The 18,578-nt window shown below is 40.7% G+C and overlaps 1 protein-coding gene across 1 annotated transcript in view; it reads right to left on the bottom strand.

The window, feature by feature from the left end:
* The window catches only part of dock10 (dedicator of cytokinesis 10), a 67,777-nt gene extending 51,294 nt beyond the window's left edge, over positions 1-16,483 (bottom strand). The window contains exon 1 of the mRNA XM_017308311.1: positions 16,180-16,483. Coding sequence (XP_017163800.1) covers positions 16,180-16,287 — 108 coding nt within the window. The 5' untranslated portion in view covers positions 16,288-16,483. The remainder of the gene's footprint in view (positions 1-16,179) is intronic.
* Positions 16,484-18,578: the final 2,095 nt, after the last annotated feature.

The following is an 18,578-nucleotide window of genomic DNA, read 5'->3' as shown; positions in this document are numbered from 1 at the left end:
CAGTGAGTATATTACCACCCACCACTGGTGATAATAAGAACGACATGCAATATAAACCTTAAACTTACAAGAACAGTAGTATGAGGTGCTAAAAAAGAAAAAAAAAACACTCTTACATTTTATTTATACAATGAGTGAATTAAAAAAAAAATTCTGTGAAGCTACTGGTAAATCAAGGCCATTTGTGCCACAAACTCAATAAAAGGCCGACATTCCTCAACAGGAATCTAAAAAGAAACCTTGGAATTTATTACAAGTGTTTGGTTGCAGTTGTGGCTGCAGAGGGTGGCAAAACCCCTTATCAGGTTTTGTGGAAAATCACTTTTTTCCACACAGGGCCGTATTAGTTTGGATAGTTGTTTTCTTGCAAAAAATAAAAATAATAAAAAATCTAAAATTTGCAAATGGATATTCCTCAGGTTGCTTTTGTCAACCTGATCTGACATATTTAAGTGTGAGAAAGAGAAAACAAAAGTCATGGCAGTGTCCAATCTGAAGAGAAACATCAACATAAAAAACATGCTCCTGCTGAGCAAAATCAATGAGCATGAAAACACAGCTGGTTTCTTTTTTTTCTTCTTTTTTTTGTTACTGTGTTTACATGATGTAAATGTGGTTACCGGGTTCTGCATGTGAGTAACTGCATTTAAACTGCGAGTGAGCCCGAACCTCTGAGGAAAATGACATCACCGTGTTGTGTGTAGCCGAGTGCTCTCATCATGCGTGGAGTTAATGTGTTCCAGCTGTGGAGCCTCCGTCACTGTAATCCCCCTCGCCCCAGCAGGACCGCTACTCTGACGAACAATCCTTAAAAAACAACAAAGCCAACGCTTCACGTTTCTACATCTTTGCTAGGAGGGTGAACGCACACTTGCACGGCGCACGTCTGGTGCTGGTAAGTCCCCGGAGGTAAAACTTGGGGAAAAACTTCATCCAACTAGGCCAAACAGGAAGGTGGAATTCATTAAACCCAGCGCAAACACTGCCTTGTAAGCAGCTAGCTCTGCTATAGTTAGACTCCCTGTAGGCCTGGAGGCTGAATCACGGCAGCATGTTTTGATGTGGTGTGGAGCTCCACTGAGTTTATTCAGGAAAACACGCCCCTGTTACCATGGTAGCTACAATGTGAGGGATGCTGCTATTCAAGAAAAGAGTTAAGTGCAGTGGAGCATTTGGCATTTGCAGAGGGCAAAAAAAAACAACAAAAAAAAACAAAATGGCCCGACATTAAACTTTTCCTGGCTGTCGTACGCGAGGACTTTCACTCCCTCTGCAGAAATCTTATCAGCTCATGACAAACACGATCTACCACAGGCCCTGCAGACACTCCCAGTACCATCCCATAACTAGTGATAATGTTTCAAAGCATTTTCTGAGATGCACTTCTCAGAAAAACCACAGAATACAGATGCATTACCACAGCATGCCATCTCTGACAAACAGGAAGGCAGAAAAGGTGTAAACTGAGTAATTTTTTTATTTTTTTCACTTACCTGACGCATTTGGAGAGGATTATTTATTTTTTAGGTTACAGATGTCAGAATGAGTGGGTTTTGTGAGCTGACCCCCTTTTTTTTCTGGTTTATTACTTTTTTTGGAACACATCTTGTCAGCACTTCTAGGGTTTTTACTCTTTAGTCTGTCCCTGCGTTGTAGCTCCGGCGAGCTTTGCTGTGAGATCACATTCGTTCGCTTATTTTATTCTCGGCCATTAATTTCTGGTTTTGACTTGCAGACATTTGCAGAACCTTTTAGTTTTGTTTTACATTGTGGTCTGCCTTCAAAGCCGCTCCATGACACATGCGATGTTACTCTGCACTAATGTTCGCAAGGGCCGTGTTTCGAACTTTTCTCTGTTTTGTAAATCACAAAAAGTTCATTAAGAAGGAACTTTTCCCAAAAGTAGGATTCTGTTTCAAATGTGCAAACTAAGCTTTGCTTCTCCGTTCTCAGCAGGCGGCCAACAGAAACTTGAATGTACTTGCAAAATTGGCCAGAAAACGTCTTGCCTAAAACAACTGGCCAATGTTAATTTGCCTCTGTAAGCGTGCAGAACTGTTGAGCAAAAAAGCATGATCTCAAATACAGATTTTCATGCAATACAGTCAGGGCTGCACACGATGCAGGAAGTCGGCGTTGGGACACTGTTTGTGTTGGTTGGTAACTTGAAGAGCAGAGAGATGCAGCACACTGCCAATGCCATCTAGTGCTGGGAACTCAACACAGCAGCATTTTATGCACGACGTCTCTGTTTATGCCGGTCTGAATTTCTGCTGCTTCCGCCGCCACAGCTTTCACGAACGACCTCAAGGAGGCACTGCGTGCACGAGATGCTATCTGCTTCTCTGGTAGTTGGTTTGTTTAGAAAAGGAAGCTATTAAAAAGTCTTTAACTAGAGCTCGAGTCCTGGAGGCAGGAGGGATGTTGGGGGAAGGGGGCTAGAGAGGGGCGATGAGACGGAGAATTTGGAAGAGGCGGGGAGGCGGGAAGGGGGGAAGCGATTTAAGATCTGCTGCCGGGTACGGAGGGCATTGTTAAAACTTTCCAGTCGTCCTCTTTTGGTTTCATTTTCCGTCTAAAATTAATTCCAAAATTGAAAGCAGGAAAACATCACTGCGTTCGCTCCTACTTTATAGTCACTTACTATAGAAGTGTTTCCAATGGACCTCAAACTTTAAATTTGCACGTGTGAAATCTGAACAGAACACCGTTAACATGATAGAGAGATAAACTTGTTCACTGTCGGAGAACAATGTTTAAACCAAAGGTGAGTAGAGGGACAGTGGTGAGGCTGGAAGAGAGAGAAAGAAAGCAAGTAAAAGGGAGGCGTCTTCGATGCCTGGATAACTGGACTCCACTATAAAAGAAACTGAGCTGATATTCTTGCAGAATGGGTTGCATATAGATATATATATATATATATATTTTTTTTTTTTGTGCTGTTGGTTTTCTTAAAAACTATGTCAGACAGCGGTAAATCAAGTAGTTACGGAAAATGCTTTTAGACATTTGCGTTGGGACAACGGGGAAGTCTTGCAGAGAATCTCCAGACGTTTGTGAAAGAAGAGAGACTTCGAAAACACGTGAAGTATTAAAAGCAGAGCCTCGCAGAAAACGCAGACACACAGCTCCTCTCAGAGCCCTTCATTAATTCTCTCTCCCACATGGCTCCTCTCCACGTCTCCCCGCTGTCTCTCCTCCTGTCCTGACTCAGACAGCTGAGGTCGCTGATTGTAGATGGATTTTGCAACAAACTGCTCTTCCTCAAAACACAGTGCTTTACAAAAGCGTTCTATACTTCCTGAACATTTTCACATTTTGTCACATTACAACCAACATCATTCGTGTTTTTTTCCACTGGGAACTTATGTGACAGATCAAGGTAAAAGCAGCAGATACCCATTTCCTGGAACATGTAGCAGGTATGGTTTTGGACTTTTACAAAAACCTAATAAATCTAAAAAAAAGGGAAGTATTTTTATGCATGATCTAGTACTCCTACATAATTTGCAAGTCACTCATTAGGCAAATAATTAGAAAGAACAGTCAACTTGTATGCAATTCCTTTTACAAATTCAGGTGCTTTATGATGGCCTCAAGGGTTTTAATCAGAAAACATTGATGAACACCACCATGAAAGCCAAGGAACACAACAGACCGGTCAGGAAAAGAAATCTGGGAAGTTTAAAGCAGATTTAGGTTAAAAACGCTACTAAAAAGCCAAAGCCGCAACATAAACCGTGTTTACCAAATAAACAAGAGACACTGAATACAAATGAATATACAAAACACTTTCAGGATTTTTTTTCTGTTTAAACCATATAAATTTCATTCCACTTCACATGTACGAACTACTTTGTGTTGGTCTGTCACGTAAAGTCAAATAAATTGTAGTTTGCTGGACGAAATCTGGGAAAGTTCAAACAGTACGAATGCTTATTGTAAAACACCATAAATCTGCATTTGCCTTTAATTTGAGAAATGAAAAGAGCATTTTGTCTGCATGCTCGGTCGCCTTGGCACTGCCGGTGCAACAAACATGCTTTTAGTTGCAAAAATGAAGCACGACCTCGTGTAAAAAGAAGGTATCAGAAGTAGGAGTACAGTAACAAGACTGGTCAAAAAGAAATAAAGCCGCTGTTCAATTTAATGTGATTCTCAGAAAATGGAGCCTCTCGGCTGAAAGGGGAAGTTTTGTCAATATTAATCTGCACATCAAAATTTCATCTCACTGGAAAGAACATCAGAGCGACATAATAAAAATCCCTCCAGCACGATGTTTATGACCTCTTTCTCTCAACACTGACATTTACTCTTTGTGTTTTTTAAATATCGTATCTATGACATTTACACAGATGTGAGGCTGCTCCAGTTGCAAATTTACAGGGTCAGGTTTTCTCCAACCAACACGACGACACCAAATCTGCTTGTGAAATTTCTCAATCTTAATTTTTTTTTTACTTTTAGCACACCAAATCACCAAGAAACTCTATTCCGCAAGTTTCAATGTTGTGTCCTAACTTTGAATTCGACATATTCATTCTCCACCGGTACTTAATTGCGTCCTCTCCGGCCAGGAATACATACCAGCACAATGTGTGAACTGTATTTATAAAAATAAAAACAGCAGCTTGATTGCAGGAAGGCTCCTTTATAACCTCCAATTCATATCTTCGCTGCTTAGATGGTTATTTTTGCATTAATCATCCATTCACAACACCTACACATGACACCTACACAAAGCCTACACGTAACCTCAGTGTAACCTCCACACCAGTCGTGTCTACTAACCAGACTCCCACTCAGCTCTGCTCCGTCTCCCTGGGGTCTCAGTTCAGGCTGAGGACGCAGCTGCTCTGAAGACTTTCCCTCATGTGTTTTAACAAGCGTAATGTTTCTTTACTGTCTCCCTTCTCGATCCACACTTGTCCTTCCTTAACACCCCAAATAGCCCTCCATGACCCCAACCAGCCAGCCCTTTTCTTCTTGTGCGTCTCAAGCAGCAAAAGCAAGCCAGCTAGGAAAATCCTATAATCAGCGGCGAAAGACGGACATTATACGGAGAATGCAGACACTGAAGTTGGTAATTCAAACGCAAGTTTCCACCCCTATACATTATAACCCAGCAACAAAAACTACTTCACCTTTATGTTGATTTGCCAGTGTTACCATAAGACAACACGTCAGTGTGACGCTGCTAGCATGAGTCGGGAGGAATGGCAAATATTTGTGATCTTTGATCCAAATTACATTGATTTCCAGAGCAGAATTTGTTATTTAATGAATACTTTTTATGCTATCACGGTCCAAATTTCCCGAAATGAGACAAAAACGATCTTTTTTTCCCTCTCATTTACTTCCCAGCTGGAATGTAGCTCTTGTCCCGCAACGATACAGTTGAGTCTTGATGACCTACAATGCGATGGCACTGACTCCTAATGGCTATAGGTAGATAGTTGCCAGTGTTGCGTTGCCCAAAGCTGACTGCACCTTTAAAAGTAGCAAACGGAGTGCAGTGGCCTGCTCCAGACTTCCATGTAAAGATCTGATGCATTTTGCTCTCCCTTCAACATTTACTCAGTTGTTCCTCACAATGGTCTATCAATGTCGTTTTGAAACAAACACAAAGGGTACATTGGGAAGCAGAAAAAATTAATCTCTGTTAAAAAAAAGTTTCATCTTGTTATGCATTTTTTTATTCTAAATCATTTGTTTCTACCAGAATTAAGTAAAACTGTGGAACATTACTCAAGGTTATCATATCGTGAGAATCTCATTTCGACGTATGAGCAAACTTTGTGGCAAGTTCTTTTTAGTTTTTTTTTTCTAGATATGATCCGACCATCAAAATGCTGTCATGATTTCCTTCAGCACTGAAAAAGACTCGTTCTTTACCTTGCATTTTACTTTTGTCTGAGTGGTGCAAAGGCGTCGTCGCATTTGTTGATACCAAAAATACTAGAAACCGCTAGTGAAAATAGTTTTGAAAAAAATAAGAGTTGGCAGCAGAACAACTGAATCAGCAACATCAGCTTAAACAGTCAAAATGTGTCACTATCTACCACTTTAGACTCCTAACCTGCCTTCATTATACAGCATTAAAAAAATCATCATCAAGTGTGATTAATGTTAACTCGAGGTTGCCTTTGAGTATCAGTTTATGCCTCAATATAAAGTTTTGTTTATAAATTGTAGCCATAAATACTCATAATGTTCAAATGTGTTTATAAATATATGTATAATTGTAAATTACCTTGTATCTTCCCTTATTCCCACTTAATTTCCATACAATTTGACAGTTTATGACATCTGATCTACAAAAACTAAATGACTAAATGACCTCTTGCTGGTAGACGTAGTGAAAGATTTTAAAAGTGTAAATTTATCAGCATAAGATGAAAAAATTACTTTTAGTTATTGGATACAAATTGACACAAACTGTCCCAAGAAAGAAACGTTTATTTCCTCAAAGAAAAATACTTTGTAAGACTTGAGGGTTACGAATTTACACATCCAAAAATGGTGTTTGCTGTCAAATTTACAATTAGGCATTACTAAGTTTGCTCCTGTATGCTTCCTGTCCCGCCTTGAAGTAAAATCCATATCTTCCTGTCGCGAATATGGCACAAGAATGACTATGCAAGGTTTCTGCTGGGCATCGGGGTCAGACGGCAATGGCAGGAGCATTTTCAGCCCTCCTACTCTGGAATGCAGTACGAGGGAAAGAGACAAGACTGCGATTCACTCGCACAGTCACTGAAGTATTCTTAGTCCACTTTATGAAGTGGACCTTCACCCCCGGCCCAGCAATCACTCCACCAGGACTGTGACTAGAGCCTGGATAGACAACAAGTGCGTACTGCGGCCCGGTAAAGTGCACGGAAGGACGTTTGAAGCTGAGCTATTCACAGATGCAAAGTCTGCTCAGCTGCATTTAAACGCAGCGGTCCTCTGAATCCTCTGGCTCTGAATCCTCGCCCAAAGAGCCTATTGTGGACGCACATTAGCACAATGCTTGGAGCCCCGGGGGACCCTCGCTCGCTCCATGTCATTCCTCTGCTCACGTGACCTCTCACAGGCACTGCCGTACTGACAGACACACATTTTCACTCCGGCTTTCCCACATGGATCAAACAGAGTTTTCTTCTCTTTTTAATTCAAGCCAGCAAATGGAAACGCGATACCGTCTTAGAAGAAGCGTCTCCGAAAAGAGCATTTCCTGTTTTTTTTAAGTCCAAGCAAAGACACACACACATACGCACGCACACGCACACACACACACACACACACACACACACACACACACACACACACACACACACACACCACTAGGATTACTGTGCAGTGCATTATGCAGTGCCCAGACAGTGGAGTAATTCAGTTGATGGCGGTGTTAATGGTGACAGTGACAGGCTCCGGCTATTTTCTCTCCGTCCCGTTTTGAATGAAACATTGAGAAAATTGTGACGATCACACACCAAGGCCTGGCAGTGCAAGTTCTTCTGCTGTGGGGTGGGGTGGGGGTGTGTCTGCGGTTCAGATGTGGAAAAAGTTCAAAATCAGTCGCTCATCTCCGTTAAGAAGATGCACGTTAAAATCTGAACAGAACCACAGCAGAATGGAAAAGATCAGATTGGAGGAAGGTCTGAACCTGACGGTGATGCAGAAACGAGCTGTGCAGGTTAGAGATTCTCTGCAGAGTCATTCACTGATGGGAAAAAGTGAATAAGACATCCTGTTTCACACAGGCATGCACAAAAAGCTTCTATGAGGTTCACACCCCAACGCGTTGGTTAGACATTTGGTATGGAGTTTGATATCAAGCGTATGCGAATGGAGTTGGGTGTTGCACAGCGTGAGGTGCCTGTTTGTCTCAGCGCAGTCGCTGCCCTCAGCCTAACAGGAAACTCTGCAACACATTGTGAAGATTTACACAGCCATATATTCACCATAGACAATCTTTAAAAAAGATTAACAGCTAATATTTCTCAAAAACTTGTTTTTAAACATTAGTGTTTTCATTAGGCGTAAGCTGTTAAGCCACTAGAGCCTGTTTTTTTGTCTTTTTTGCTATCCGTTTAAGACATTTGGCACTAAATGTCTACAGCCAACAAAATCCCAAACAATAATTTTTGAGGATTCAAAAGAATTAAACTCAGCCGCAATTTGCTTAGGTTTTTCATTTGCATGACCTTATAAATTTCCTTCATTATAAGTTTAGCACAGCTTACCTACATCTTCATCAAAGTTTCAGTTTTGCTCAGGTGTTTCCTTTGAGCCACTGCAACACACTCTGCTGACAAAGTTGACCTTTTCGCAGCAATTCCTGGCGTTCGTGAAGTCATTTTGGTCGCATAAACTAAGTTGGTATAAGTTTAAGCAAACTAACTAGCATTTGCTAGAGGTAAAAGTAATTATTATTTCATATGCAGGTACTGCAGCCACAATAGAAGCCCAGATTATCATATTTCCACCACTCTGGCTGACGTCTAACACACCCTGATGGTGTTGAGATGTGGTCTTGTTTTGTGATGTGGTCTTGTTTTTTTGTTTTCCTTTTCTTTTTTTAGGAGAATTGAAATGACTAAACCCGCTCACTTGTGTCATCACACCCTTGCTGAGGCAGATGGATGCAGCGCAGAAATAAGTTTTTGAGCTTATAAAGTATGATCAACAAATACATTTTGATCTTATTGTTTTACAATCAGAATTTAACTGGACTTTATGCAGTTAATCTATATGTGACTGGAAATAATTACATTGTTTTCAATTGAGTTTGAATTAAATGTCAATCATTGATAATCTACATTGGACTATTGTCCGTTTCCCTTCCGACTTTATCATTTCTAAACTTCTGCTGTATGTATTAAGTCAGTCTCATAGTCTCTCAAAAATATATTTAGACCATGAATTTCTTTCACTTGTCAATGATCTGCTTTACACATAAAAAATTCAAAGGAACAGAAACCCCTATCATAAAGCACTACAAGACACGACTAAAGCTGCAGCATGTACCTTAAAACCACTAGCCTACCCTGCTTAGAGAAACTCTCTGCAGCAGAGTCCTAGTCAAAGATGACTGAGATACTGAATCTATCTCTTCCTCTTTCATCAGTCTTCCCCTAATTTCTCTCTGGGTTTCCCCCTCGTCACGCAGCTGAGCTCGCTGCCGCGGTAAAAACCCGGTGATGTCTGAACTAATTAGAGACTTTCTCTCTCCATCCTTCAAACATGATTTAACCTCTTAACTGCCTCTGTAATGTAAGTCAATGAACCCATGAGGTCACCGGTGTCATCGTTACAGTCAAGGTTGCCAAATATGAAGGGTAATACAAAGAGTCGGAATCTGCATGGAAATAGATTTGATACATATTTCCGGCATCTTAACAGTTTTTTTAAGGTGTAAAAGGTATTTAAAACAACGTATCAAATATGATGGACAAATTAACCAAGTGGACAAAGAGCTCATGTAGGAGGCTGGGTAGATGTGCAATTGTAAATAGGTTGTAGAAATGAAATTTCACACAATTTAGTAATAACCTAAATAATGGTGGAGGGAGTGTGAGAACAGAGAAAGGATGCAGAAGATTAGAAATGATAAAGTCGGAAGGAAAACGGATAATACGCAAAAATCGACAGGAACGCTTCCTGTTAGAATTCCATCCTAACTGACTTCTAACCACTTTCTCTCCTCTGACACGATTGATTTTACGGATTACAGGCCGGTCCAGCAGATGCGCGGAAGGGGTTTCAATAGCTGTTGCTGCACACGGCTCATGGCCAACCAAAAATTGCGTTGACACTTCTTTCTTGTTGAAGGACCACGGCCTGTTGCAGCTAAATCAGTACCAACACAGATCTAGAGCAAGCCCAAGCCTTCCATGCGCACACGAAGTTTAAACGGTTTGTCCACACACAACTGCAACACAGACACATAGACAGAAAGAAATACACAAACACAGCTTTGCGCGCTGGACGAATAGGCAAGTCAGCAGTTGCATGCGATGCACCCCAGGCGGTCGACATGAAGTGTCATGAAGAGGAAGCGGAGTCAGACTGACAGCACGTCCTTTTGACCACAGACAGCCACAACACATCACCAGGACATGTCGACCAAGAGAGCCCCCACTAGCAACAAATGTGCATGTCACAGTGGGCGATGCACATTTTAGCTGCGGGAGGCAGGGGAGCCTGATCAGAGCATTGCAGCAGAAAACATGGCAAAAGACACAAAGCAAACCGTCTCATGGGATGAATGAAAATGGGCAGATGAAGAGAAAGCTGAGAAATCTACAGAGAAGAATGCAACAAGGAAGTAGAAAATCGTCCTGATTAGAGAGAACTCATTTACAAAGAAGATCACTTATTGCTATCTTGGGGGTGTTATGTTTAGATTCGGAGAGGAAGACTCCTGTAGATGCCAAGTATCCATCTAGATTCTACACAGAAATGATGACATTTAACCCAAATTTAAAAGTAAGATGAAATGGTCGGCTCCATTAAAGCATTTTGCATTTTCCCCTCACTGAAATTAAAAGAATGTCTATGTGAGGCAGATTTATTAATTCAACATCTATCATACAATTACAATAACATTACCGATCAAAAATAAAAGCATGCACCACTTATTTCTGTGTCCTGGTTTAAAAGGAAATATTTTGTTCTGGTAATGTTTTAAGATCAAGTAATAGACTTTATGTTTATTATCACAATTTATTTCAGACCATAGTAATACCTACATTTCATCCCGCAGTGTGTAATAATACCTGGCGGGCCACCATGTTTTCCTCATCTTCCTTATGTTGTCTGCTTATTTTAGATATGTGCTTTTATACACCAGTAACTGTGAAGACAGATTAAACTAGGCTTGTAGTTGACACTTTGAACTGGGCGAACAATTACCTAAAGGAACTGTGTAAAATATCATACATTTATGAGCTGAGGAGAGCATATTGGTAATGAATGAAAGTGGCTCGAGAACAGAGCCCTGAGGAACCCCACACATGATCTTTGCTACCTCACATTTGTAATTATCGTATGACATAAAGTAGGCATGGGCTGCCAAATAAGATCTTAACAAATATAGCACCATTCAAAGACGGACTGATAACAATTGTACAAACTGGATACACAGACAAGTTTAACAATTTGAAGCCGTATAACAGACACTGATTTATAATTAAATGCTGAAATCCAGAATTAACTCGGCACAGAAGATGACCAGTATGTGGCAAGGCGCGAATCTGTTGTGTTGACAGAAGGACACAAAGAATGCCGAAAACAATGAGAGCCGTTTATCTGTCAAAGCAAAGATAGAACCACGGTGATGTAACGCCACAAACCAAAGGAATGACCTACGGTGCAAGGGTGACTGCATGCACAAGCGAGCCTTTTCTGCTGGTTAAACAAGTTATGAGCCGCGGTGATGCCAGGGTGAGCATGTTGGCCCAAGTCATTGGCTAAGCGGCTGTTCCATGGACGCACGGAGGCATGGTACGACATGTGGTTCATCCCACCAGGCAGCCGGAGTCACAAGAATGACACTTGTGTGCACGCTGCTGTGCTGTGCTGCTCGGTTCAGCTGAGAGCCATAATAAACAGTCAGTGCTCCACAATACAAGAGCATTTCTTGTTAAATTGCTTTAATTGCTGCCCTAGAGGAGTGTTTGATATAACGACTACCTCATTTCTTTATGCAAACAACTCGTATTTAATTTCTTCATTACTTCATTAGGTAATTGATGTAGAGCAGCTCAGTCTCTGACAGACTCTGGTAAGATTTGATAAATCCCAGAAGCAAAAAGCGCATTTTGGTTGTTTTTTTTTTAGGGGTTTACCAAGGCTCATATACATCCCTCAATTCTGCATCTATCTACTCCCTGCATGTTACTCTCTGCATATTTGGGGATGGGTGGGCTGACACTCTGAAAGCATTGATTGCTTTCCCAGAGCTGCTCATCTGAAGAAAAATGCAGCTTCAACAAGCTGAATTTTTAAAGTATTATGTTGGTTGCACTCACACACACACACACACACACACACAAAAAACCCTTTCACTCTTGTTCTTAAAAACCGATATCACCTCAAGACACAGGGAGCGCAAACAGGCGCCACATGCAACAGAGACATAAAGGAAAGCAGGCATAGAGAGGAGAGAAGGAAAGTCAGTGGAGGAAGAGAGGGGACCGATGTTAAATGAATGAATAAAACTAGAGAGCATGAAAAGAGAGACGAGTCTGGGTTAGTGAGAGGGAGAGTCTTCACGCTTCGGCGAACGTCATGCCATAGGGCCCGATTCTGCTGACCTGCTTTCTTTCGCTAACAAAGGCTGAGCTTTTGCACACTCCGAAAACGTTTCCACACGTGCACACAACACATTTGGACATTTGCACGCCCACTTAAACAAAGCCTGTGTTCACAAGTGGGATATGCAGGTCCACAGGCGCGCCGCCCTCCACTCAGGTTCAGCTCCATGCTTATGTTTACATCTTCATACACAATATATAATGTCTTGAAGTTGATCTTTTTCATCCCTTTCTGACAATTGCAGTTTTGATTCAAAGGAAATAATTGAGATAAAGAAGTTTGTGAAAATACTCATTTTCACTCTGGGAGGTTTGATTAAAACATGCATATAAAAACAACTCTACATATTAATGTTTTCGTTCTGAAATATCCATGGTTTCCAAAAAGTAAAGCATGAACCAAAAGAAATGACAGAATAACAGAAATGGTGCACTAATGCATGATGTTTAGTTTTTATACATTTTTAAAATATTGTATAAATGACGTGAGCTTGGTCCGACTGTGCTAGCTCCGTCCAGCCAAAACAGGGATGAATAATATTGTTAAGCCTTTTCAGTTTGAACCATAGCCTGTTAAAATCATCGGGAATGTAGAAATCACAAGGAGTAATGGAGATGAGGAGGACCAAACGGTGGAAGAGGAAAGAGTTGGCCAAAGAAGCTGGTGTTTGTGCTGCTGCTGCCACCTTCAGCTTCATAAATAAAACGGTGAATGACGTGTACCTCTGGTCGGACTATGTAATCTGGTAAGTAGGTGACATGTGTCTGATTCGGTCTTCAGTTCGGGAACACCTGTTTGGGTTTGACTTTGGGTCCATGGTTTCACATTCAGCACTGGTAGCAGTAGTAATCAATATAAAGAGCTTCCAGTGTTGCCTGTCTCTGATGTTTGTCCCAGCATCTTTCACTCGCTAGAAGGAGGTGGGTTTAGGCGCTTTGTCGGTAGGCATTTGGTTTTACCTTGCAAAGGTAATGACTACCAGTTTGAGCCTTCATCAGTTTTTCTCGTACAATTGACTCAGAGCCTCCTGGAGAAAAATGTTGAGAGCACAGTGGGAAGTTGTTTGGCTCTCTCCTTTGAAACAATCCAGACTCACCTCACTTTTCTTATTAGTTACAGCCAACAGTGATGCAGTGTGGCATGCAATATGATAAGCAATAACTCAGGTAAAGTTAGCCTTGCTGTGTTTACTCTGTAGATTCTAGCACAGAATGGACCCAACTACATCATCAGCCCAGCAGGCATGGATCAGGTGAAAAAATGGCAACAAAAAACATACATTTTTACATATCACAAACACCAATTTTTTAGTTAATAGGAAAATTACAACATATTTAGACCAACATGTTCAACTAAACGTGGATCCCTTTTAAAGCATTCGTCTTTATTCTTACCAAAAACAAGCCCATGCTTAGGTAAGATTGTAGCCACGACATAAAACAACATGACAATTTTCACCCGTTTTGCAAAGCTGTTCTTGTCAAACACTGAAACAAGCCTAAACTGCATCAACGAAATAAATGTTATTGAAAGTATTATGATTAAGATTAATAAGTATCGTTTAGGCTTACTGGTGCTTTCTCAGCATAAATGTTTGCTGCAAGGTTAACTTAAAGTGACTGACTGCAAAGTCAGTCACTTTACTTTACTATTTTACTTTTTAGGTGATCTGAGATGGTGTTTATTTTGAACTAAAACTAAACATTGAATTAAAACTTCTTTGTCATTGTTATAATTTTCTGCTATGGTTAAACACTGAAAGTTATCAAAATATGGTAACATTAAGTGAACATGACACTGCATCGCTGCATTTAAAAACAGGAACAATTCTGTGACTAGTTATATCTTTATAATCTACTTTATTCTATTTAAAACGGAAAAATCTATTTGTTCCTCCTTCAGACAGTGTTGCCTTTGGGTTTGCAGCACACAGCAATAACTGGGGGAGAGGTAGTGCTGTGTTACTCTATTCTTAAAAACAAAACAAAAAAAAACGCTGATTACCCTAACCCATTTTCAGAACAGGAACAATAAGCTACAATTCACACAGGGTCACAAAAATTGAACGGTAACAGTTTGAATAAATGTTGCCTCGTCCAATGAATCTCATTTCTGCAGCCACATTCAGATTTCAGGGTCAGAATTTGGTAAAAACAACATGAAAGCCTGGACCCATCCTGACTTGCATCAATGCTTCAGTCGGCAGCAGTGGTAGAGTCTGGAGAATATTAACTTGGCCCACTTTGGACCCCATAGTACCACTAGAACATCATTTAAACTCCACAGCTCACCTGACCGTGTCCACACCTTTACAACCACATTTCCAACTTAACATGGATGCTTCTAGCAGCATAATTCAACATGACAGTGAGTTATACTCCAATCACCTCAAACCAATAAATCACCTTTTGAATGGGAGACGAACCAACCTCTGATGAATGGTTCCCACACATCGTTGAATATGTACTTTCTAGGTTTAAGGTAGTCCAACTTGGTACTAAGAAGGTGTACCTAATAAAGTGGCAGGTGATTGTATTTTCTTGTGTGTTGCCTGTTATGGCAGAATGCACTGCTCAAGTTGATTGAATAAACCGATCATTCAAATCATCATCAGTCAGTTTCCATACCAGCCTTTCTTCCTTTTCAAGCTTAATGACAAACATTAAGCTTCTGACAGAAAGAAAATTGCCCATTCCACAATGAAAAGTGACGTTTCTTAAATCTTTTATGCGCTGTACAGTTATTTAAATCATGTTCTCTGTCATGCAATTTCTATCCAAACCTATTCTAACTCTCTCTCTCTCTGTCTGTCTCTCTCTCTAGTGTGTAATTCGTCTGTCCTACTGACACAGTAACACCGAAGTAAAGAGGATGGTGGAGTGGGAGTAAAATAAAAAAATAAAAAAAAGACTGGAGTGAAGTGGCCTTTTCTCTATGCTAATCTCCGTAGGCTGAAAGCGCTCAGAACAAGACGCAGGATTCATTTGTCTCCTTCCAAATGAATCAAATGCACACCGTGAAAACATAAATCCTCTCGTTTCTGTGTTTTTTGTGCCTCCCCCCCCCCAAACCCCCCTCCAAGACTACCCCTCCTCCCACAATGTTATCTGTCAATCAAAGCCTTTCATTAGAAGGCGCGACACACCCACCACAGCATATCTTCCACGTTCCCCCACTATAATATCTTAATAATATAATCGGTCGTAAATTAGGCTCATCAGAACTCATTTTTCATCGTTTCCTCTCATTTTCGACCCTCCATGTTTCCCCCCCGTATATCCTCTCACCGCCGGACAGATGTAAACCGCTGCTTGCCATGTCGCATCTCTCTTCTACAAATAAATCGCTTATTTCCTGTTTTTTTTTTTTTTTCTCCCCCCTTCTCAATTACTTGAACGCACCCAGCATTAATCCAATCCAACAGGCTTTTCGACCTCTAGGTCCTTATATCAACATTCGCATTTATTCCTCCCGATCATTCAGAAATGTAACGCGATGATCCTGGCTTTACTCATTTGGGCTCTATTGAACCGCTTCCACTGCAGGATCAATAGAGCTGAACAGGCGCCGCTTCTGCTTCTGCTGCGGCGGCTGCACTGCTGCTGCTGCTTGCGCTCAACCGCTGCACCATGCAACGTGAATGTCAACGTCAGGTTTCACATACAGCTGCGGTGCAGCGGTTCGGCCAGGATACATCATCCCAAATCACTTGCATTCAAGCACCACAGGGGATTCACGTCTCTGAGATTTTAAAAAATAGAACAATAATGATAATAAACTGACAGGTATTGATGCGTTTTCTTTTCTTTTTTACTCTTCCCCCACCACCACCACCACCACCATATATTTTACAACCCACAGAGGTCCACTCACCGTCACTGCGGAGTGTCGGACTGCGTTGCACGCCGTCTGCCTTATCTCGGCCGCGCTCCCCGGTTTCAGCAGGTTCTTGGTGAATCTCCGGGTCGATTCGGCTGCCATCTCCTCATCTGAGCGGACCGAGTGATCTCTGCGACAGCCCCCAGTCAGTTCCTGGCCCCTTCGCACCTATCCCGATCCTTCTGAGCTCTGTTTACACATACGCATACGCACACATTCACACACACACACACACACACCGACACAGCCTTGCACACACACGCTTCTCACACGCACACACACAGCGGCGTGTCTGTGACACGCTCAGCATCAAGTTAGTGGCTTTCTCAGACATTACTCATCGCACGGGCTTTCAAATTAAAGTCCGCTTCCTAACCTAGAAATGAAAGCCTCGCTGCCTTCAATCACGGCTTTTATTTTGAAGGGGACACATTAAATTTCCGTACTGCACAAGATACCGTTCTTCTTTTTTTTTTTCTTTAATTATTCCGCGTTAAATTGTTTTAGCCGCCTATTTTAGCCCATTTTGAATCAAAATATTTTATAGCGGTGCGTTATACATTTACTTAAGAGAAATAAAACTCTCGCTTCAATTTTATTTGATACTTCACTCAGGCCTTTATTAGAAACAGCTCATTTATTGGCTGGGAAATGTCAGACAGCCTTTAGCAGTCCAGTCACGATCAAGGTAGGCTTAGAGCTGAGACGACGGGAGACACGCGAGTCAACACTGACACCTGGTGGAAGTACTTAGCTATGACACTCTAAAAGACCTGTCGTTTCCTTCACGCTTTCTTTCTGAACAAGGGTTCTTCACCTTATTACCAGTTTGGTACATCTACATTTATCAAAATGAATAGGTTAGGCTGAAAGTGCAAGGTAAACATAAACAATAAAAACAAGAGAAAAATACATGTCTGCGTTTTAATCTGCATTATCGCTCTAAAGTTGAAAACAGGTTTATCTAATTGCAGTTTATGACTAGCTCAATTAATTTAACCTACTGTGTGATAATAGTGCGGTCAACTGGTGTTCGTGGCATCATGTTTATTCATTGGTCTGAGAGGGAAACTTTTTGTCTCTGTTGACGACCGTTTTTATGCACACGTAGCGCCTCCCAGAGGACAGCTGGAGAAATGTTGAATGTGAACTGGTATTTGTAGTTTCTTACTTTAAGCAGTAAGGGAACGTGAGTTGCACGTCTAGGGCAGTCGTTCCCAAACGTTCCAGCTTTTGATCCATAAAATAAAAAAGCAAGAGGCTCCCAAAGTTTTTATTTATATATATTTATATATATATTATTTTTAATGAGTCAAAATGAGTGAAATCAATGAATGTGAAGGTACAATGAAATCAAATTGTTGCCTCTAGTGCGTTTGTTTCTGGAAAAAATGTGAAAGTGTATTTCATAGTCATATTGCCCCACCAACAAACTAACCTAGAAAAATTACAATTGTGATTATCATAATCACTGGTGGGATGTTTTTAGCGTCAATGCAACCTTCAACTTGTCAACAGGACAAACAAAAAATCTAAATTTGGTGACATCATGGATCCTCTGATATCAAGTGACATTAAATGTCTCACTTTATTTCTAACTTAGGATTTGTCAATTAAGTTAATAAGAATTCTGATTACCTAAAATAAGGACGAAACACAAAAAAAGGAGGAGGAAAGAAGAAATAAAGAAATAACCACAGGGATTTCAGTTCAATATTAAAAGCAAAAAAACAGACATAAAACACTTTTAATCATTTAAAACAAAGCCATGTACATTTGTTTAAAGTGGAAGTTTAGGGGTACCATTATTTGTGTGTGCAGAGATTTTGCTAAAAGGGAATTACAAAGCACATCGTTCTTTTCAATGCTGAGTAAATATAATCAAGTTAACCTCACATTTTTTCAGAGTGAGGCTACGCTGCTTTCGTAAAAATATTCGTAAATTTTAAGGCCTTTTCTACATCTTTACTAGCGGTCTCATCTAATTGACCCATTTCTATATGTATTACAAGGAACTTAAATTTGAGTCAACATAAAAAAAATTACAGCTATAAGAACTAATTGTGCTACTGTGGAACACATTGACGGATGCAGTAAACGTAAAGCTGAGCCGCTCCTCCATATCTCACCTCAGTTTGAGGATTAAGCCTCACAACTTTCCTGTCCTTAAAAAAATCTTGTGTGCAAAATAATTACATTGACGTTTTGAATTGAAGCTACAATTTGGGGGGAGAAAACAGTTGTGCATCAGTGTTAATCCTCTGGGTGGCAGCATAGCACCGCAACTTGCACAAAATAAGTTGATCCGCCTGAAAAGTTTAAATAGTGAAAACAGTGATCGTTATAATGTCATTATACCCATGTTTATTTGATTTGAGATACTCACTGATTTA

The sequence above is a fragment of the Poecilia reticulata genome, linkage group LG13, assembly GCF_000633615.1.
Source record: "Poecilia reticulata strain Guanapo linkage group LG13, Guppy_female_1.0+MT, whole genome shotgun sequence".
In the NCBI taxonomy this organism is placed as follows: Eukaryota; Metazoa; Chordata; class Actinopteri; order Cyprinodontiformes; family Poeciliidae; genus Poecilia; species Poecilia reticulata.
Note: the sequence above shows the minus strand (reverse complement) of the source record. Positions and strands in the feature narration are given on the sequence as shown.